Source organism: Pipistrellus hanaki, assembly GCF_964339955.1.
Source record: "Pipistrellus hanaki genome assembly, chromosome: 10".
NCBI lineage: Eukaryota > Metazoa > Chordata > Mammalia > Chiroptera > Vespertilionidae > Pipistrellus > Pipistrellus hanaki.
Genome location: NC_140512.1, coordinates 64,311,103 through 64,334,688, shown reverse-complemented (window position 1 = coordinate 64,334,688; position 23,586 = coordinate 64,311,103). Strand labels below are relative to the sequence as shown.

Below are 23,586 nucleotides of genomic sequence, written 5' to 3'. Positions count from 1 at the left end.
GTTTTTTATGGGGAGGCCTCATTAAGAGGGAGCAGCAGCTGTGTGGCCGCCTCAGGCTGAGGAAAGTCCCGGAGGGTTAGGTGTCTTAGTCTCTCCTGCTGGATTTCTAACGTAATAATAAACAGATAGCTTTCTCCTAGCCATTCTCATTTGGCGGGACACGGACAAGTTAAGTTTTCAAGGAAGGCACAACTATGAAATGGACTTAATGGGTAAAATAGCTATCCTAAAGGCATTAAGCTGAAATGTTAAAGGGGGTTAGTAAACAAGGTAAGTAGAGAATTTGGTTTGTAATTCTTGTGTGGGAAGGATAGGAACCTTTGCAAATTTGCATTCTGCTAAAAGCCCTTGTAAACGGTGAAGAATCGCTCTCAGATTTCCACTCACGGGCCTTAAACAAACACCGTTCTGAGTTGTCTCTGTAGTGGTGCTGTTTTCCCACTATTGTACTTTCCAGCACAATTTACAATATGACCCCCCAAAAGAGCATTTCCTTTCTCGATTGTCACAAAACTGCTGAGGAGAGGCTTATTTTTAACTTGGAAATGTGTTTTTGTTTTAATCCTTTTAGTCTAAGAACCATTATCTTATAGACTTCCTAAGAGCCTAATGCTATCTTATATTATAGTCACCAGAGGTTTGTTTTTTGGGGGTTTTTTTTGGTGTGTGTGTGTGTGTGTGTGTGTGTGTGTGTGTGTGTGTGTGTTATGAATCAGAAAAATCTCTCTTAGTCGTTTATTGGGGTGATATTGCTTAATAAGATCACATAGGTTCCAAGTTTACATTTCTGTGGTACACAATCTGTATATGGCATTGTTTGCCCACCATCCGAAGTCAAATCATTTTTCCTCACCATATATTTGGCCCACTTTATCCTTTAATAACCTCCCCACCCCCTCTCTCTCTGGTAACCACCATACTGTTGTCTGTGTCTATGAGTTTCAGTTTCATATCCCACATATGAGTAAAATCATACGGTTCTTAGCTTTGACTGACTTGTTTCACTTAGCATAATATTCTCAAGGTGTGTCCGTGTTGTCGCAAATGGCAGCATTTCATCTTTTCTTACGGATGAGTAGTGTTCACCCACACATGTACATCTTCTTTACCCAGTCCTTGATCAAAGAACACTTGGATTGTCTCCATGTCTCGGCCACTGCAGTGAACATAGGGGTGCACAATGTTTGGAAATAAATGTTTTAGAGTTTTTCGGGTAGGTACCCAGAGGAGGAATAGCTGGGTCATGTGGTTAAATGTATTTATGAATGAATTCAACTTTTCTTTTCACACACCTGCAAGAATAAAATGAACCTGTTACTTACTTAACATTGGACAATAGGACAGGAACAGTCCTTGCAATGAGATGTAGAATAATGCCAAGAGAGATCATCAGAAATAGTACTACAATGCAGATCACATCTGGGGCTCTCTCCAGTTCTGTTTTCATCTCTTCCTAATACAAATAATATATTGAATGTGTTAAATATTACATCATTTTTTTAAAGGTTGAGTGTATCCACTAACCAACTAGCATAAGTAGAGAAGTTGCAAATCAATAATAAATGTGAGTTAACAGTAAAAGGAATAGATTCACTTATTCATACATTGCTACCTGGCTCATAGTGGATGATTTATAAATAAATGGCAGATATGTATTGAATACCATCCATGGGTTTGATATTATGAAAGCTGCTGAATGCAACTGGAAGCACTGCATATCCAAAGAGGTATTTTTACTGGGCGCCTTTCTCTTCTGGGTGGGGAATATCATAGCAACCAGAACATCACACACAGATCAAGGCTTGGCTTCTAGGGCGCATGAAGGTATTTTGAGCAGTTCCATGGAGGCCCCTGAAAGAGTAATAATCAGAGTGCCAAGCATAAGAGTCTGGGTCCAAAGTATGTCGTCTTTAGCCCCGAGGTTTCCTAGAAGGGAATTCATTTCAGATTCTCCCCAGAAGGCCTTCATCCCCACCCAGGCTGAGTCTGCTCCCTGTCCCCTCTTTGGATTGCCTGAAAACAACGTGTGCATTTGTTGTTTGTTTGTTTGTTTTGGGGGTTTCTTTAATCCTCACCTGAGGACATGTTTCCATACATTTGAGAGAGAGAGGAAGGGAGAGGGAGAGGGAGAAGGAGAGGGAGAGGAAGAAAGAGATAGGAGAAAGAGAGAGAGAGAGAGAGAGAGAGAGAGAGAGAGAGAGAGAGAGAGAGAGAGAGAGAGAGAAGGGAGAAACATTGATCGGCTGCCCTAGGTATGTGCCCTGACAGGGAATCAAAGCTGCCACCTTTTTTGTGCATGGGATGAAGCTCCAACCAACTGAGCCACACCAACCAGAGCAGCATCTCAGATGGTTATAATGTTCAGATACTCTGACATTTGTGACCAACCATTATTTTGTTAAATATATTTTTATTGATTTCAGAGAGGAAGGGAGAGAGAGACAGAAACATGAATGATGAGAGAGAATCATCACCGATCAGCCACCTCCTGCACATCCTCCAAAGGGGGCCCAGCCCATAACCCCGGCATGTGCTCCGACTGAGAATTGAACTGTGACCTCCCGGTTCATAGGTCGACACTCAACCACTGAGCCATGCCAGCCTGGCTGACCATTATTTCTTTAATTAGCATTAAATTTTTTAGGTAGTGGGAAAATGTAAGAATTTCAGACCATCTGAGCAAACATATTTTGTTTTCCACTCATATGGGGGTTTTAATTTCTATGTTGTCTTTGCAGGTGTTCCCAACTAGTGCGCCTCTGGAAGGAGGGACAACGCTGACCATCTGTGGCTGGGACTTCGGATTCAGGAAGAACAGTAAATTTGATGTGAAGAAAACCAGGATTCTCCTTGGAAATGAGAGCTGTACCTTGGCCCTAAGTGAGAGTACAACAAATATGTAAGGTTCTTAAAATACTTTGCTGGGGTGTGGTTGGAAAACAGGGTTTGTTTTTGAATGAATGCCTGTAAAGAAAATGCCCCTAAAAATTTTATCTCTTAAGAGTCTTGGTCTATCACATCCCTTTTGGATTTGTTTGTCATTGTTGTTGTTTTGTTTATCTTATTTACTGTCAGAATTAAGGAGGGAGAAAATTGACAGTATCTAGATGAAAAAAAGAAGAATCCAGTGTTTGGGAGTTTTCAGCCGGTTTTGTAACAACTCTTCAGAAATTGTCTGGGTGGATTTGAAAGCACTGATTGGTTGGATTCACTCCATCTTTAAAGTTTTCAAATTCAGTATCCAATGTCTCTTTCTATAAAAAACAAAAACAAAAACAAAAAAAATAGTAAATAGTTCAATATGCGCCCTCTCTTCTAAATTTACTTTATAACATCAGTAGTAGGATAGCTGAATCACATTTTTGAGACTCTTTTTGATGAGTTTAAATTTACATTCAGCTGACATTTATTGGGATTGTAATGTAAGAGTGTATCTTATTTAGCCATTTCCCAATCCTGGGAGATAGCAATATCAATCCTATTTCACAAAGGTGATTCCGAAAACTGAGAAAGATCATTCAAACGGTGAGAGGTGATTTATAGGCCTTCAAGGTCAGCATTCCTGTCCAGGGCCTGTGCTTGTTCTCTTCTACACATACCTTCAATAAGATCTGAATCGCATAATGTACGAGAATTCAGACATGTTCAGTTATTGTACAGTAACAACCAAAAATGTACAATTTTATGGTTGAAACCTCGTCTATCAAGTGATTATTTTATACCTAATAGAAGGCCTTTAAGGATTACATAAAGGTCTAAATCTATTCATTTTACTGAGACTGAAATATTCATTAATGTCATAGTTATTTAGCTTAATGACCTAACAAATTAATTCTGGAAATTCACCTTGTAAATTCTTACTCATTGCATTATAAATTAGGGCCTGTAAAAGTGAAACAATTCATTCTCTTCTTTAAAACTTATTTAATAAAACAAATTATATTCATAATCTTTCAGGGCTATAGGATTATTCAAAAATAATCCTATGGCCAAAACTGGTTTGGCTCAGTGGATAGAGTATTGGCCTTCGGACTGAAAGGTCCCAAGTTTGATTCCAGTCAGGGAATGTACCTTGGTTGCAGGCACATCCCCAGTAGGGGGTGTGCAGAAGGCAAATGGTCGATGTTTCTCTCTCATCGATGTTCCTAACTTTCTAACCCTCTCTCTTCCTCTTTGTAAAAAATCAATAAAATATATTTTTAAAAAATAATAATAATAATCATATGGAAAATCTATCACAGTTTTATCATGTTTTAAGTGATTAATAAACACATGTAATCACAGAACTGTACCTGTTGGCACTCTTCAATGAAGAGATTTGGCCTATTTATCATTAGCCATTGTTATGCTATTGAAATATTTGTTAAGTATGCCAAACATGTTGCTTACAATTTTATAGGCTGAGACTTAGATTTTTTTATGAACAAATTTGTGAATTCTGCATTGATAAGGTTTAACAAATGTGTGAGCTGACTACTCTGCTTGCTAATCAGAGTAGTCAGCTCACACATTCACGTCCTTTCATATGAAACAGCCAAACCAGAAAATGCCTCCTTTGGACATGTAACATATTAAACTCTTCGGGGTTATTTTTTTCCAGGTTAAAATGCACAGTTGGTCCTGCAATGAATGAGCATTTCAATATGTCCATAATTATTTCAAATGGTCGAGGGACTGTGCAATACAGTACATTTGCTTACGTGGTAAGTTTATTACTTTTAGCATGAAGTAGGATATTTAATTGTTAATCTTCTTAGAGTTATAAAACTAACAAGTTACGTTGCTTTTTTCTTCTTATCTCTCATCAGGATCCTATAATAACAAGTATTTCCCCAAGTTATGGTCCTAAGACTGGTGGCACTTTACTTACTTTAACTGGAAAATACCTTAACAGTGGGAATTCTAGACACGTTTCAATTGGTGGAAAAACCTGTACTTTAAAAAGGTGTGGTAAATCTGTTTTTTGTTGCATCAGTCATGTAGGATTAATACCTACATCTAACAATTTAGGGGGGAAAATTATTTTATGGGAAAAATCTAAGATACTTATCATTCACTCTCCTGCTGATAAAACTCCTTCCTTCCCAACTCTACTCCTTTTTGCTCAGTTTTCTACCCTTCCCTTATTGTTTAATTCCACTTTTAAGTTTTCTATTCATGTTCTCTCCTGTTTTATCCTAGTACCCTAGCTTTGCTATGAATTGTGAGTTTCTAATAATTGACAATAAAATACAATAAATGTTCCCATCAAGATTTACAGTTAGACTCACTTTGGAGGGACGTGAGAAACATGGGGGAGTTTGGGTTAGAGAGAAGTTATATTTTTGCTTCTTAGGGTTGAAGTAATCAAATACCAACTACCAAAAAGAATACCTTAATAATTAGTTAAAATCCTAAAATTTTGAAGTTTAGGCTTGCTCAAACAAGACTAAATTTGGAATCTAGTCAAATATAAACAGCCTACATTAGAAAGATCTTTTATCTAGATCACATCAGGAAATTCCTATTTAGGAGTCATTGAGTGATATCCTTTTGATTTATGGATATACTTTTCCAATGTGTTTATCTTCAATAGCTAAAGTTTGTTTTCTTCATTTTGTGTGTGTGTGTGTGTGTGTGTGTGTTTTATACAGAGTGTCAGAGACCATTCTGGAATGTTATACTCCAGCCCAAAACTCTCCAACTGAGTTTCCTATTAAGTTGAAAATTGACCTGGCCAACAAAGAGATTGACAGCTTCAGTTACCAGGAAGATCCCATTGTCTATAAAATTCACCCAACAAAATCTTTTATTAGGTAAGAAAATTTTCTGATGGGTATAATACTAAGGAACATAAGCCTAGCCGGTGTTGCTCAGTGGTTGAATGTCGACCCATGAACCAGGAGGTCACAGTTCATTTCCTGGTTGCGGGCTTGATTCCCAATAGGGGACGTGCAGGAGGCAGCCGATCGATGAATCTCTCTCATCATTGATGTTTATCTCTCTCCTTCCCTCTCTCTGGAGCCAATAAAGACATATTTAAAAAAAAAAAAAAAAAAAAAAAAAAAAAAAAAAAAAAAAAAAGGAAGGGACATCAGAACGATTTGGCTATCGAGTAGTCAAGAGGAATTGTGGTTTTTTTCTTTGGATTCCTTTTGAAGGCTGCCTTTCCAATTCAGGAGTGAAAACTACAGTACATTCTTGTCCTGAACACAGTTTGACTCTGTTAATGCTAGCTCATGCCAAGGAACATTTTGTCCTATTCTGTTACATTTTTTAATAGATCTCAGTAAAATGTACTTTTTATGTACTTATATTATGTACATGTCAATTCTGCACTAATCTTAGTGCTCAAAAGTGGAATCATCACTATTTCCCCCATTCTGCAGTGTACGTTCTCCTGCCTGCTTTGCATACAGCTTTTCCCTATACTAGAGTCCCTTTCAGTCAACATCTCATTCGACCCACTTCAGTCTGCCTCGTTTCCATTAATTCAGCACAGTAACAATAGTTAAGTTCACGCTTCTTTGTTTTTTGTTGTTTATTTTCAGAGAGAGAGAAAATTATTTTGCATATTTGGTGAATAAAAAGACAAATGCATTTTCTTCACTTTATGAAATGTGAATTTTAAAAGTATTTTCAAGGTAAACAAGTTGTTTCCAAAGAATGCTTACCACTGAATTTCCTCTGGATTTAGGCTTTGGGAGCAACTTACACTCACTGCGTGTGATTTAACTGGACTCTCTTCGAACACTCGATAGGGAAACCCTCTCAGCATTGCTGTTTGTCTGTTTTCTTTTGCCAGTGGCGGGAGCACCATCACAGGGGTTGGGAAAAACCTGAATTCAGTCAGTGTCCTGAGGATGGTAATCCATGTGCGTGAAGCAGGACGGAACTTCACGGTGGTAAGTCCTCTGAGCGATGGCTGTGCTTCAAGTTCTGCGTCTGGCCTCTATCATGGCTTTCACGGTTCATAGGACATTTCAGCTTGCCTTCAGTGTTTGCTAGTTACCTTCCTTGCAGTGTGGGCCAAATAGCATTTTCCACTCAACAACTAAAATCATATAGTCTTAGGCTAGCATTGTAAAACACACACACACACACACACACACACACACACACACACAATGTCTACATACAAGGGATGATTACTCACCGGAGGCAGTGTCTTTAAAGACAGTTGGTACAAATACAAACCCTGTTATTTCCTGTCTTAGTGAGTTCAGGGTGCTATGGGTGCTGCAAAAAAAAAAAAAAAAAATACCATAGCCTGGAAGGCCGACACAGCAAACATTTATTTCTCAGTTCTGGAGGCCGGGAAGTTTAAGGTCAAGGTGCTAGCACATGTGCGTGTCCGGTGAGGACACTCTTCCTCATGTGCTCAAGGCCACCTTCTCGGTGTGACCTCACATGGGAGGTAGAGAGAAAGAGAAAGGGAGCTCTCTAGTCTCTTCTCACAAGGGCACTAATGAGGACTTCACCCTCATGACTTAATTACCTCCCAAAGGCCCTTCCAATACTGTCACATTGTTCCCAACATTTGAATTCGGAGACACAAATATTCAGTTCATTGCATGTTCCTACCCCTCCCTTTTTTTTTTTTTTTTAATGCACCATAGAGCATCAACCCTTTTGCTCTAATAATACCATGGGTAACGTCTTCAATCTTGCAGTCTCATCCATTTCTTTCTAAGCAGCAGGCACACATGTTTTCTTACAATCACTTCTTACCATTCTTCTTGTCCCTTTGTTAGAATGTTACCAAGTAATGAGAAAGAGCATTAGAATACATGTCCTAGAGTATGTTTGTTATTTCTCCACCTTTCCTTCTTTTATTTGTAAAGCCAATCAAAATTTTAACTGAATGCCTCCTTAAAAGTGATGGACCCGTTTTGTTCTAACAATTTATATAGGTCACATTACCATGGTAATTTTAGTTTAGACCTAAAGGAAGTTGGAGTTACTTACAGATATTCTCATATAAAATATCATCATCTAGTTGGGCTTGTGCACTCACTTAGCATGAAAATTCTATGCCCCTTTTCAAGCAGGGTCTTGATTGGGCAGGTGATAGATTGAATTATAGCACTTTCTTTTAGATTGCCTATCCAATATTTTTTGAAAACTAAGGCCACAATGTTCTTTAATTACAAAAACCAATTTGGGGCTAAAAATGTCAAGCCAGATCACCAAACAATAAGGTCACCTCAAATGAAATTTTTCTTGACCTTCTCAATCAGCCACATTGCATCACCTCTAGAGAGTATTATTAAATTCTTATCATATTTCTGAGAGATTATGCTCCAGGGAGTTACCGAATGAAGAAGAGAGCTTTGAAACCAGTCCTCACAAGTGGCCACAAAGAATACCACTGCTATTAATTTAAGGGACACCAATTTTTCACAGCCAGATATAACATTATTACCCAAATAGGAGTAACAGTAACCTTCTTTGGTGTTGGCATGTGACTTTAAAGTAGAAATCTGAGAAATTATAAATTTATCTAATCTATACCAACCCTGTTTTAAAATATGGCTCAATTTCCTTCCTTCTCTCTCACCAGTGTTTTCATAACAGGTAGAGCCCCTCTTAGCTTTCTTCATTCATTTGTAACCAAATATTTATTACAAACTTCCTATGTGTGTGACGTAAGAGTGGCATGTCCCAACAGTGGTAGAAGATAAAAATTCTGTTTACATATCTGGAAATGTGAGCTTCTGTTGTTTTATCCACAAACGTATTCCTAGTACAATAGAACTATGCATTAGAATTGGACAAGAATAAAAAATTCAGTGAGTCTGTTTGACTATTGTTTATGAAAACTACTTCATAAAGAGATGTATTCCTTCCATGTTCCTTCTGCTTATAGAATTTGAAGCTGACCATGATTAATTGAACTCATTCATTATTTAACAATTTAAACTTGCTGTCAAGTCTGATCTATAATAATAAAAGTGTAATATACAAATCAACCAAAAGGCCAAACAGTGGAACAACCGTCCTGATGATCTTCCAGATGAAGCCAGGGTTGTGAGGTCCAAGCCTTTTGCACGGATTTTGTGCATCGGGCCTCTAGTTTAGACATATTGATCCAGCCACAATAACATTAATTCCAATAAACTCAAATGTTTAAAAATAAAAATACTAATAACCTACTCAACAAAATGTGTATTAATTTGTTTATGTACATTATGTCTCAAAAGCCAATCATTTATTGTATAGTTTTCAAATTTCTTGTTGTTATGTAGAGAATTATTGTGATAGCAGTAAAATTGTTCATTTCTGCCAAGACTGGTTTGGCTCAATGGATAGAGCGTCGGCTTGGGGACTGAAGGGTCCCGGGTTCGATTCCGGTCAAGGGCATGTACCTTGGTTGCGGGCATATCCCCAGTAGGGGGTGTGCAAGAGGCAGCTGATCGATGACTCTCTCTCATCGATGTTTCTAACTCTCTATCTCTCTCCCTTCCTCTCTGTACAAAATCAATAAAATATATTTTTTTAAAAATTGTTCATTTCTATTTTCAGGATGATAGGGATAAATTGCTTTCAGCATTATAATATGAGTTTAAAATTAAATTAGATTATTTTATTTATAATATAGTTATCTGTTTTCTATACTTACTTACAGCATACACTTTAAATATAGAATGATTTTTAAAATTATTTTTAAAAGAAAATATCACCCAATTTTGTTTGTGCTTTATAAAAAATGTTTTAATTGATTTCAGAGAAAAGAATGGATAGGGAGAGAGAGAGAGAGAGAGAGAGAGAGAGAGAGAGAGAGAGAGAGAGAGAGAGAGGGAGAGAGAGAGAAACATCAATGATGAGAGAGAATCATCCATAGGCTGCCTCCAGGGCATGTGCCCTGACCAGGAATTGAATAGTGACCTGGTTCATGTGTCAACACTCAACCACTGAGCAACACTGGCCAAGCTTATTTGTGCTTTTTATGTATATCCTGAGTCCGTTTTCTATTTTAGGCATAAGTAAGTAGTTTATCTCCAACTCTACTTATCAAAGGAAAATAAATCTAAGGGATGTTGTTACTTGTTTTCCCTTGGAGGGAAAAATCTCAACCATTTAACCTTTTTTTTAATATTTATTGATTGATTTTAAAGAGAGAGAGAAAGAGTAAAAACATTGACTTGTTGTTTCACATTTTTATGCATTCACCATTTGCATCCTGTATTTGCCCTGACTGGGGAGTGAACCTGCAACCCTGGCATATCTGGATGGCACTCTAACCAACTGAGCATTTAATCTTAAATGTGTCACTTCATGTTACTGACTTAGTCTAAGCACAATCAAGAGGAAACCACATTTTCCAATTCTCCATAAATCAGAACTCCAAAGGGGAAGATTTGAGATGAGAGATGAAAGGGCATGGAAAAATAATAGAAAAGCTTTTGTAAGATAGAGAGCATAGGAAAGGATTTACCAGCAAACACTGTAGAGTGAGCAAGAAGCAGTGCATGTGGCATGGGAGGTAAGACAGTGAATTTGGAGACAGTGGCCTACGATTTATGTTCCTTACACTGCCACACAAAGCTGTGTGACCTGGTCCAATGGTGTCAGCTTAAAAAGCTGCTTCTTCATCCATATAATGAGGGTGATCAGAGCACCTACCTCATAAGGTTATTGGGAGAATTATATGAGACCTACCTTGGAAGTATTTTGCACAGAACCTGGCACTCAGTAACTGATACCTTAAAAAACACTGGTAAAATGACCTAACTACATAGCTCATTGTAATGCGAAGCGTATGATGCATAGCAGTTGACAAAGCACTTTACCACGTAGTATCACACATTGGTAACGACATTTTAATCTTACTTCCTAAGTGAGGAAACTGAGTTTCCAAGTAAGGATTTTGCCCTGATTCTCACAACTTGATTTAGAGCTGTGAGATACTGGCACCATGTTCAACTCGCACTCTGTCATGGCTGTTTCCTAAACAAGAAAACGGTCCTTCCGTGAGACTGTCCTTTTTATATATATATTTATATTTTATTGATTTTTTACAGAGAGGAAGGGAGAGAGATAGAGAGCCAGAAACGTTGATGAGAGAGAAACATTGACCAGCTGCCTCCTGCACACCCCCCACCGGGGATGTGCTCTCAACCAATGTACATGCCCTTGACCGGAATCTAACCTGGGACCTTTGAGTCCGCAGACCCACGCTCTACCACTGAGCCAAACCGGTTTTGGCGAGACTGTCCTTTTCTTCTTCAGAAAAATAAAGTGATGGAGGGTGAGCCAGTTTCAGATAGAGCAGCATAGTTGATTTTGAGCAAGTAAAGCTCTGTGTTTCTTTGAAGACTGCATTGTTTAGATAAATTTGTTTCTATTTTGTTTCCAAAAATGTGTTCTTCAACATTACAAAGTTAAATGCTGGTGTGTGGTGTTTTGTTTTGTTTTTCAAAAATTACATATTTCTTTTTTTAATTATTGTTTTATTTTTTCAGTTAGAGTTGACATACATAATTATATTAGTTTCAGGTGTATGACCCCAGTGATTAGACTTTGCATAAACTACTAAGCGATCATCCGATAAATCTCACACCCATCTGACACCATACATACTTATTAGAATATTATTGACTATCTTCCCTGTGCTGTACCTTCCATCCTCATTACTATTCTGTAGCAATCGATCTGTACTTCTTCATCCCTTCACCTTTTTCACACATCCCCCACCCCCTCTCCCATCTGGCAACCATCACAATGGTCTCTGTATCTATGAGTCTGTTTCTGTTGTGTGTTTTCATTTATTTTGTTTTTAGATTCAATTATTAATATATAGGTATGTGTTTTTCTTTTCTTTCTTTTTTTTAAGAAGACCCTTTAATATTTTATATAATACTGGTTTGGTAGTGATAAACTCATTTAGCTTTTTCTTTTCTGGGAAGTTCTAAATCTATCTTTCGAGTCTAAATGATAGCTTTGCTGGGTAGAGTAATCTTGGTAGGTCCTTACTTTTCATCAATTTGATTATTTCTTGCCAATTCCTTCTGGACTGCAAAGTTTCTGTTGAGAAAACAGATGACAGTCTTATGGGAGCTCCCTTGTAGGGTACTAACTTCTTTTCTCTTGCTGCTTTTAAGATTCTCTCTTTATCTTTAACCTTTGGCATTTTAATTATGATGTCTCTTGGTGTGGGCCTTTTTGCATTCCTCATGTTTTGGATTCTCTACACTTCTTGGGCTTGTATATCTATTTCCCTAACCAGGCAGGGAAGTTTACTATCATTATTTTTTCAAATAGGTTTTCAATATTTTGTGCTCTCTCTCTTCTTTTGGCACCCCAATGATGCGAATATTGGTACTCCCAAATTGTCCCAGGGAGTTCTTACACTATCCTCATTTTTTTTTTCTTTTTGCTGTTTTGATTGGAGACAGGGGGTGGTTTTTGTTTTTTTGTTTGTTTGTTTGTTTGTTTGTTTGTTTGTTTGTTTGTTTTTGCTTCCTTATTTTCCAGATCTCTGACTTGATTCCTGGCTTCATCTACTGTACTGTTAATTCCCTGTAAATTACTCTTCATTTCAATTAGTGTATCCTTCATTTCTGACTGGTCCTTTTTTATACTGTCGAGGTAATCACTAAGTTCATTGAGCATCCTTAAAACCAGTATTTTGAAATCTTCATGTAGTAGATTTTGTTTAGATTTTTTCTTTCTGACTTTTAGTTCTGTTCTTTCATTTGGGGCATGTTTCTTTGTCTCCTTATTTTGGCAGCCTCCTATATTTGTTTCTAAGTATTAGGTAGAGCTGCTACATCTCCCAGGCTTGGTAGAGTGGCCTAATGTAGTAGGTGTTCTGTAGGGTCCAATGGCACATCTTCCCCAATCACTCAAGCTAAGCATTCACGGTGCACCCCTTTCTCCACCCTCCTCTTGTAGTTGAGCCTTGACTGCTGTTGGCATGTCAGTGGGGAGGGATTTGCTCCCAGGCTTCAGCCACTGACCTCCAACCATGGTGGAGGATGAACTGTTCAGGGGCCTACCCCACAAAGCAGGACTGACTTCAGTGGGGCTCTGGTGCCAGTTGAGTCCACCCCTTGAGTGTGCCACTTGTGGAGGCAGTTGGGTGGTGAGGCTTCAACCTGGACTGAAGCTGTCCAAGATCAGCTGCACCTCTATCTGCCAGGGGCCACCCAGCATGAACTACAAAGCTGTCTGCAGATGGCTACTACTTGTGCTGGGTTGGGAGGTGCCCAGGTGAGTCCAAATATTGGGTCGGCAACTAAGTAATTGCGGGTTTCACACATATATGGCTTCAGTTGAATTTTTAGGTTTGCAGACGTAGTACAAATGTAAAACACATTTTGTTATTTGATAGTTGGCTATTCAGCTGTTAATAAGTAAAAAAAGTTTTTTGATCTGTTTTGTAGTTTTCGTTTGGCGTTCGTTGAAAAATGGAAAATCAAAAGGAACATTTTCGTCATATTTTGCTTTTTTATTTCCTCAAAGGGAAAAACGTATCGCAAGCTCATAAAAAGTTATGTGCTGTTTATGGTGACGAAGCCTTAAAAGAACGGCAGTGTCAAAATTGGTTTGCCAAATTTCGTTCTGGTGATTTTTCACTCAAAGATGAAAAACGCTCTGGTCGTCCAGTTGAAGTTGATGACGCCCTAATCAAAGCAATAATCAATTCGGACTGTCACAGTACAACACGTGAGATTGCAGAGAAGCTTCATGTATCACATACATGCATTGAAAATCACTTAAAACAACTTGGCTATGTTCAAAAACTCGATACATGGGTTCCTCACGAAATTAAAGAATCACAGTTAACGCAACGCATTAGCAGCTGCGATTTGCTAAAGAAACGTAATGAAAATGATCCATTTTTAAAACAACTGATAACTGGCGATGAAAAATGGGTTGTTTACAACAATATCAAGCGGAAAAGATCGTGGAGCAGGCCAGGTGAACCAACTCAAACAACATCAAAAGCTGATATTCATCAAAAGAAGGTTTTGTTATCAGTTTGGTGGGATTACAAAGGAATTGTCTACTTTGAACTCTTACCACCCAACCAAACGATCAATTCTGATGTCTACATTGAACAACTAACGAAATTAAACAATGCAGTTGAAGAAAAGCGGCCCGAATTGACAAATCGAAAAGGTGTTGTATTCCATCATGACAATGCAAGGCCACACACATCTTTGGTCACTCGGCAAAAATTAATGGAGCTTGGTTGGGATGTTTTGCCACATCCACCATATAGTCCTGACCTTGTACCATCTGATTACTTTTTGTTTCGATCTTTACAAAACTCCTTGAATGGTAAAAATTTCAATAATGATGATGATGTCAAATCGTACCTGATTCAGTTTTTTGCTAATAAAAACCAGAAGTTTTTTGAACGTGGGATTATGATGCTGCCTGAAAGATGGCAAAAGGTCATTGATCAAAATGGGCAATACATTACAGAATAAAGTTATTTAGTTCCATGAAAAAATTGTCTTTGATTTTCTTTAAAAAATCCGCAATTACTTAGCTGCCGACCCAATATTACACCTTTCCATTGATTGCCTGAAACTGTGAAATGTGAAAGTTGCTATTGATGTTGTCAAGTAGGTCCTTACTTTTCATCTGCTTATGAAAAGTTGCTATTGATATTCTGCTCACAGTGGGTAATTGTGTCTTACTATAGGCATGTCAACATCGCTCTAATTCCGAGATAATCTGCTGTACAACTCCTTCACTACAACAGCTGAATCTGCAACTCCCCCTGAAAACTAAAGCCTTTTTCATGTTAGATGGGATTCATTCCAAATACTTCGATCTCATTTATGTACATAATCCTGTCTTTAAGCCTTTTGAAAGGCCAGTGATGATCTCAATAGGCAATGAAAATGTACTGGAAATTAAGGTAAGAAATGCTTAAAATATTCTCTTAAATCATCAACTTGCACTTAATTGATTTCATAGTGAATAGAATTGTTGTACTTGGTTGATCATTATCTTATCTAAGCTCTGAAAAAATACAATTTTTTTTGGCTTAGGACTAAAAGGTAAGTATAATATGAACTGCTTTCTAATGAAGCATTTAACAACTCTTTTTTTGTGTTATGTTAAAAAGTAGCAAATGTGGGATACAAATCTATTAAATAGGCTGCCTGTGATACATTATCCTGTCAGTGTCCTGTATGTATTTTCCTGGGCACCGAAATGAGCTCATCCATACTAATAAAAGGGTAATATGCTAATTAGACTGGATGACCTTGCAGGCAAAGCCAAGGTGGCGGGGCCAAGTCAGAGGTGGTTAGGGGTGATCAGACTGGCAGGGGAGAGCAGTTAGGGTGACCAGACCAGCAGGAGAGAGCAGTTAGGAGGATAAGACCAACAGGCAGGTGAGCGATTAGGAGCCAGCAGTCCTGCATTGTGAGAGGAATGTCCGACTGCCAGTTTAGGCCCAACTGCAGGATCAGGCCTAATCCAGCAGTTGACATCCCCAAGGGGTCCCAGATTGGAGAGAGTTCAGGTAGGACTGAGGGACCCATCCCCACCCGTGCACAAATTTAGTGCACTGGGCCTCTAGTTATAAGATAAAATTTAAGCTCTATGGGAATAAATGCACCAATTGTTGTTCTGTACATCCTTAAATGCTTGCAATTTTGTGTCTGGGAATAGTCATCTCTAATGTGAATTATAAATGGAGCTGGGTTTCCTCTACCTTAGGAATATATTAGCCTCTAACTATAAGGTAATTTGAGAATAACAGATTATCTTTTCTACTCCAGCCTGTGGCAAACAAAGAATAGTAAGGCCCAGAGATGTTGAGTGATTTGACAAGTGATGAAATAGTGACTAGAAGACAGCACTCATGTCACTTCAATCATTTTACTTCAAATAGTAATAAAACAGGCAAAATGATCAACATTTTAATTATCTATATAGCCTTTCACTAGAAGCAACAAACTATCCTTCAACATGTTTTATTTAATATGCTTTTTAATGTACAGTAGGTCCTCTGGTTACATCAGAGGTCCATTTCTGAGGCGCAACATAAGGCAGTGTTTGCCCTAAGTCAGAACCCAACTATATAAGCACTTGTATCGCTCACATGGATCACATACAAGGCAGTAATGAAGTGAAACAGAAAAAAAAAATTAAAGAAAGATAACAATTCCTGACCTTTCCTTGTGGTAAATAAATAATAAAAAACATAAAGCACATATGTATGTACATGCGCCGAAATGACGGAACTTTTTTTTTTTATAAATAAATGGAAGTTGGCAATATAACCATAAAACAATGTATGTCAAGTCCGATGTAACCCGAGGACTGTCACATATATATTTTACTGTGTTTTTATTGATTTCAGAGAGAGGAAGGGAGAGGGGAATTGAGCTGCCACCGGGGCAGGACCAGGAATCGAACTGGTGACCCGGGCAGGGGATCGTGCTCAACCACCTGAGCCACCGTGGCCAGGCTCAACATGCTGTTTTTAGACAATCATATGTTTTCCCTGAAAGATAGCCTGGATGCAAATATGAACATACACAAAGTAAAAGGATAGGACAGTTCCTATTTAGGTACAAGTTCTCTTAAATCATCATATGTTTCAACTGAAACTTTTCTTCTTTTTTGACAAGATTTTCTCTCCAGCTAAACCCGTGCACATGTTCATACTCATTCATACAAGTTTACTAACCTCACAATTGTGTTTTGCACAATAATTAAGCAAGCCCAGAATGACATTAACTGGAGGCCTGCTTCAGTGAGCCACATGTTTACCACAAGGAAGCTCTTTCATCTGCTTCATTAATTAGTTTTATAAAGGGAGAAAAAGCTTTTATCTTTCTTTTTTTCTCAATTAAACTGACCTAGTGGGGCCTTTTGCTTTTCAACAATTACAGTATTTGTCGTTTGAAAGATTTCATTTGGTTTTTCTTGATTTAAAAAAAAAAAAAGGTTTATTTGCAAATATTTTTATGCCCAGATAAACTCTATTTTTCCATTCCCGTGTCTATGATGGAAGGATTAGAGATAAATGCTTTCTTATCTGTTCGTCCAAGCACAGTCTTCTATGAAGAAACCTCTTTTTCTGTAAATTAAATACCCATTTTTCAATGTCTTACAAAATTGTTGGACCAAGAAAAATATGGTTTGACAGCCTCCTCTGCCTTTTAAAGCTGTTCCCAACGTGGCCCATGGGGTCCCTGGGAACAGGCACAAAACACTCTCTCCCTTTGCTTCCATTCAGAATGCCTCTTTTCTCTCACAAGCACCTGCCATGTCACAGAGTGGCAACCTGGGGGGAGGGACCAGCTTAGGGAGACTGCTTTGGTATCATGATTGAGGCTTTTCCCATTCATTTTTCTTACGAACAAGAGGAAATTTAAAGTATGAGAGAATATTTGTTTGACAGCAACTTAACCCTTTTCCGTCTCTAAAGTTGATCACATTAAAACCTCGGCCTCTCAATGGATAGAGCATCGGCTTGGGGACTGAAAGGTCTCGGGTTCGATTCCGGTCAAGGGCATGTACCTTGGTTGCGGGCACATCTCCAGGGGGTGTGCAAGAGGCAGCTGATCGATGACTCTCTCTCATCGATGTTTCTAACTCCCTATCTCTCTCCCTTCCTCTCTGTACAAAATCAATAAAATATATTTAAAAAAACAAACAACAACAACAAAAAAAAAACCTCGGCCTCTCTTAGGACAGAAACAAAGGCAAGCAAAGCATTAGGAAAGAAAAGGCCTCCTCCGGACAAGCAGTGGACTGTTTGTATCAAAAGAAAGGATAAATAAGCACAACTTTATTTATTTAAAGTGCTTATTCAATTCCCATTTAAAACCTAAGTGTGGAGTACCCCAGGGAGCATCCTGTGTACAGAGTGGGATTTGCTCCTTTTTGTTGTCAGGAGGAGTCCCTGCTCCTCCAGCAGCCATGCAGCTGAGCATCCTTAGCTACAAAGAAAGAGACTGTGATGGTTCACACCTGACCAGAGCTGGAGAGAAAAGGGAACGAGCATCATCCTGATATTATATATTGGGAGTAATTAGTTCTCACTTTAGAAAGGCATTTATTTTAACATTACAGTGAGAGGAAGACACTCTTATCTTTATGTTCTCGGTAAAAAGAATGTGTCTGACACACAGTAGATGGTAAGGAGATACTGTACTGAATGGAATTTTATTTGCTTCATGACCAAGTCCTTTCTTGAGCCTTATTTCTCAGTGCAAAGCAGGAATGACAATAACAGCTACCTCGGGAAGATGTCTTTACGAGATAAAATGAGATCATTATACTTCTAAATTGCTATGTGTGTGTAGGGGAATAAAGACCAGAAAGTTTCTTCTACAGTATATTGCTTTCTTTAAAGCTCATATACTGCCATTTCAGTGACTGAAAAGCTGAACCAGTTTTATAAGTGTGTTCTTCTATTTAATCATACTTAACCTATAGTAATAAAAAGTAATATGCTAATTAGACCGGATTCCTTCCTGAGGAAACTGGGGCTGGGGGAAGCCAGCCCAGGTCCTGGGTGCCTGCGGTGGCTGGAGGAGGGAGCAGCCTGGTCCTGGTGCTGGAGGGAAGCCGGTGCTGGCAGTTGGAGGAAGGAAGGCCTACTCTTGCACAAATTTTTGTGCATTGGGCCTCTAGTGTTAAATGATGAAAAAGAAAATGATAAAACTTCTAAAAAATATACCTTTTCCCCACGGCTCCACAAAGCTATGTTTGTTTTAAACAATAAAGAGTAGCCTACCCGAAACCGGTTTGGCTCAGTGGATAGAGTGTCAGCCTTCGGACTGAAGGGTCCCGGGTTCGATTCCGGTCAAGGGCATGTACCTTGGTTGCGGACACATCCCCAATAGGGGGTGAGCAAGAGGCAGCTGATCAATGATTCTCTCTCATCAATGTTTCTAACTGTCTATTCCTCTCTCTTCCTCTCTGTAAAAAATCAATAAAATATATATATTTTTTAAGGGTAAGAGGTCCTTCTTTAAAAAAAAAAAAAAAAGCCTACAACTATTCCTGGTTTTTTCTGACACAGGCCCCTCTGCTATAGGGTAGTGGGCTGCCAGGATCACTCTGGTGACATCTTGGGTTATAGATCTTTAAGGTAATTACTGAACATACAAGGCTAATAGTGATGTCTCATATAAGTCACTGCTCATCCTGTGTTCCGTGGCAGGCACAGATGAAATGGGGTTCTGTTGTGTGGCTGTGTGATCTCTTTTTGTTTTAGAGAAGCCTTTATGCAACAGCCAAGGAGGTCCTGAGCCTAATGGGAGAATGGGGAATGTAAATGCAGTGTGTTCCTCCCTCCCCCGGCTGCTGGTATTCTCTAAGCAAGCAAGACACATTTTAGTCATTCTCTCATAAATCAAGTTCTCCAACTCTTTCATCTTTTTCTTTATCATTCCCTGAGTCCCCTCCATTATGCAAGTGCCTTTATCCCTCCTCAGCCTAACCAACAAGTTGTCATGTGGAGCCCCAGAGTGACTCATTAGATTTGTGTGCTTCTATGTTGAGTTGCCCCATGTGGCTGGCCTGGTTCAATGGAGTACACGTAGTGCCCCTAGAAATAGCATAAAGATAGAGTTTGCTTGTCTCTCTTTTTTCTTAAACTCCAGGTTCATGTTAGAAAGAAGTATTTTCTTACCACCTCTTTTCCCAAAGTAATATCTGACCTACCAGTCTGTGAGGATCCGTATGAGACAGTGTAGCCGTTTGCTAGGCATTAAAGGTAATGAAAAGCAGAGCAGCGTTTGCTGCAGCTCTGCTGGCTGCTCTTTGTCCCTAAGAAGAGTAGTAATGTGTTTTGATATACCTGCCTTCCAAGTAATGGCTTTGTAATAAGTAACTGTGCTCATTAATTGTGGAGTGAGGCATCGCCCCTCTGTTTTCACTCCTTTCCCATGCTCATGGTGGTTTCTTCAAAAAACGTTAATATCTTATAAATGCCTGGTGGCAACTTCAGTTAGCTAAATATGTCAAATTGAACAATCTTTTAAATCCTCACGTAAATACACTGAATGGCCAGATTATTATGATCTCTGAATGCATAATAATCTGGCCACTCAGTGTATTCAGTGTGCATATATATATATATATATATATATATATATATATATTTTAGAGGCCCAGTGCAATGAATTCGTGCATGGGTGGGGTCCGGCCAGCCTGGCCAGGGGGAGGAGACATGGGTGGTTGGGCGGCCTGCTGGTCAAACTTCTGGTCGAGGGAACAATTTGCATATTAGCCTTTCATTATATAGTATATACACTGAGTGGTCAGATTATTATGCATTCAGAGATCATAATAATCTGGACACTCAGTATATTCAGTGTGTATGTATATATATATATATATATATATATATATATATATTTTTTTTTTTTTTTTTTTTTAGAGGCCCTGTGCATGAATTCGTGCATGGGTGGGGTCCAGCCAACCTGACCATGGGTAGGGGACATGGGTGGTTGGCTGGCCTGCCTACTGGTGGAACTGCTGGTCGAGGGAACAATTTACATATTAGCCTTTTACTATATATGATGATATACACTGAATGGCCAGATCATTATGCGTTCAGAGATCATAATAATCTGGCCACTCAGTGTATATAATTAATTGTTCAAAATAATGTAGCCAGGCTCTCAAATCATAATGAGGGTCACATGGCATCTTACAGGAATTCCTTTATCAATAAATTCACTCCTGTATAGGATTTAACTATGCGAGAAGGATGAAAGCAAACTGCCCAACTCAAGGATGCCAGGAATGTATTAACAGATGAGTTAAATCGGAGTCCCTCGATGCACCAGTATTTTATAAAATGCTCATTGTGATTCTAAAGGTGAAACCCACGCTGAGTTTTCCCATTAGGCAGCAAAACAGCTAAGACTCTGTCTTGCTTGCTTTTTGCCAGCCATCAATACCCCCTGAAAGCATGAATGGGGTGATTATGGCTAAGAGGTCATTAGATGTAAGGATGTAAACCAAAATTCTCTTTCCTTTTCTCTAACATCCAATTCGGTGGAAAGCTACATGCTGTGATTCCTAAACAATTCCTGCCCTAAAACGGTCGTGCTTTCTTTCAGCCGCCCGGCATTCCCATGAGAGGAGGATCGCACACAAGGTTTCATGTGCCATGGCGAACAGCGTGGCCTGTGTTTGCAGTGTATTTATGTTCCTCCACAATTGTTAGTGTTCCCTGCAGAACTGTGAAGTGTTAACAGCCTCTTTTCTTCCTTCCAGGGCAATGACATTGACCCTGAAGCCGTGCAAGGTGAAGTGTTAAAAGTTGGTAATAAGAGCTGTGAGAACATCCACTCTCATTCTGAAGCTGTTTTATGCACGGTCCCCAATGACCTGCTGAAGCTGAACAGCGAGCTAAATATAGAGGTGGGATCCCTGCATTCCTCTCCTGATGTAAATAAAGATGCTGGTGCAATTATGTCACTCGCAAGCCTAAAATAAATCATTAAACTCGTTTGTGTGTTAGCTTTGGCTCATCAGCTCAGCCTTGATTCCTGGTTGTTATTTTAGAAATAGTGAGGTTTTTGTTGCGCTTTCTCCTTCCCAAGCCTGAGGGGGTAGCTCTCAAAAGTCCTTCCCGGCCACACTCGCTCTGCGTCATGCCATACTCTTGCCAAAATCTGGTCCAAGGTTGCCCCTGCCCCTACCTCTGACCACCCTGGGAGGCCAGATCCAACATGCTGCTGCCTTCCACAGAGATACCAAATGCATGGGCCGCATAAGCAAAAGAATATGTACAGTATGTATGCACTGGACAAAATAAAATAGAAATTAAACTACTTTTACAGTAACTTCTTCATGCAGACAGCTAAATTAATAACCTGGAATTAGAGTGAATTATTTTATTTTTTGCATTTTCTTTTTTTCTTGAAGAGCTTTATTGAGATTAACTCACATACCATACAGTTCACACATTTAAACTGGTCTGGGGTAATTACATTATTAGTATTTTAAACTTGTAGTAAAATACATATAACAATTTTTGCCATTTAATCATTTTTAGTGCACAATTGAGTGGCATTAATTACATTCACACTATCCTCCATGTAACCACACCCCTAGCTAATGCTGAGACGTCTTTCATCACCCCAAAGAGTGCACTGGAACCAGTAGGCAGTACGTCACATCCCCTCCTCTTCCCCAGTCCATGGTAACCTCTAACCTACTTTCTGTCTTTAAAAATGTGCCTGTTCTAGGTATTTCATATAAGTGAAATCATATACTATTTGTCCTTTTGTGTCTGGCTTATTTTAAATATATTTTTATTGGTTTCAGAGAGGAAGGTAGAAGTGAGAGAGATAAAAACATCAATGATGAAAGAGAATCATTGATTGGCTGCCTCCTGCATACCCCCTACTGGGATCAAGGCCGCAACCCAGGCATGTGCCCTTGCCCAGAATCTGGGACCCTTCAGACTGCAGGCCAATGCTCTATCCACTGACCCAAACTGGCTAGGGCTCTGGCTTATTTTATTAGTATGTCTTCAAAGTTCATCCATGTTATAGCATGTGCCAGAACTTCATTACTTTTTAAGGCTGAATATTCCATTGTATGGATATACCAGGCTGAATATTCAGTTGTATACCACATTTTGTTTATCCAAGAATGAGTGCTTTGTAAAGGGTTTCTGAAATCTTCTAAAAAGTTATGAAATGGAAAACTACCAAAAAAAAATAGAAAATTAAGGCTGGATTATGAGATCATAGTTTAGAATTTAGAAAGACCATAAATCCTAAAAATTATACAATGTTAGAGATGGAAGGGACCTCAAAGATTTCCTCTATGTATCCAAACTGATATTAAAACATTTTAAGGCTTTATTGTCCCATAATAATGATTATTTACTCCTTAGGATAAGTGTCCTTTGCCTTCTTCCCACCCTGTAGGACAGAATTAATATCCTATTGTCTCTGTTTCTTACTATTTATTTATATATGTGGGATATATCACATTGTATTATAATCATCTGTTTATGTGTTTATCTCCCTTTTATGTCTCAGTTACTTGAGATCAAAGATTGTTTGTACTTATTTTTTTATTCCTAATACCTAGTTACAGGTACAAACAGCTAAATATTATATAAGTAACTCAGAGATTATTAGCCCCTACCTGTTAAAACACTGAAGCAAAATTGAGGAATGTCTTGTTACTCGGAAGGCAATCATGCCAGTTATGGAACAGTAATAACCAGGTGTTACCTGGGGCCCACAGAGACTGTGTTTCGACCTGTGTGGCGTATTTTATAGCTGTCTAAAATAGCCAGCTAAATATGGCTCTCCTTGGTCATTTTTAGTGGAAGCAAGCAGTTTCTTCAACTGTCCTTGGAAAAGTGATCGTTCAACCAGATCAGAATTTCACGGGATTGATTGTTGGTGGCGTCACAATATCAGCAATACTCTTATTATTACTTGGGCTTTTCCTGTGGCTGAAAAGGAGGAAGCACATTAAAGGTACATTTTTTTAAATTGTTTATTTTAAGGAATTACTTTAAGAATGCAATCATTACAGTTTAAAATTGTAAGATCATGTGTGCTGTTGTATATGCAATCCATAAAGCCTGTGGATTCTTATCTGTCAGTCAAGGTCTGCTGTGACCCCTGGTAGCCAAGT

At 38.7% G+C, this 23,586-nt stretch overlaps 1 protein-coding gene across 1 annotated transcript in view; it reads left to right on the top strand.

The window, feature by feature from the left end:
* MET (MET proto-oncogene, receptor tyrosine kinase) overlaps positions 1-23,586 on the top strand; it is a 135,658-nt gene that overhangs the window by 85,188 nt on the left and 26,884 nt on the right. The window contains exons 6-13 of the mRNA XM_084896961.1: positions 2,739-2,899; positions 4,601-4,703; positions 4,809-4,945; positions 5,634-5,795; positions 6,785-6,884; positions 14,639-14,857; positions 21,196-21,342; positions 23,270-23,426. Of these exons, the coding sequence (XP_084753087.1) occupies positions 2,739-2,899; positions 4,601-4,703; positions 4,809-4,945; positions 5,634-5,795; positions 6,785-6,884; positions 14,639-14,857; positions 21,196-21,342; positions 23,270-23,426 (1,186 nt within the window). The remainder of the gene's footprint in view (positions 1-2,738; positions 2,900-4,600; positions 4,704-4,808; positions 4,946-5,633; positions 5,796-6,784; positions 6,885-14,638; positions 14,858-21,195; positions 21,343-23,269; positions 23,427-23,586) is intronic.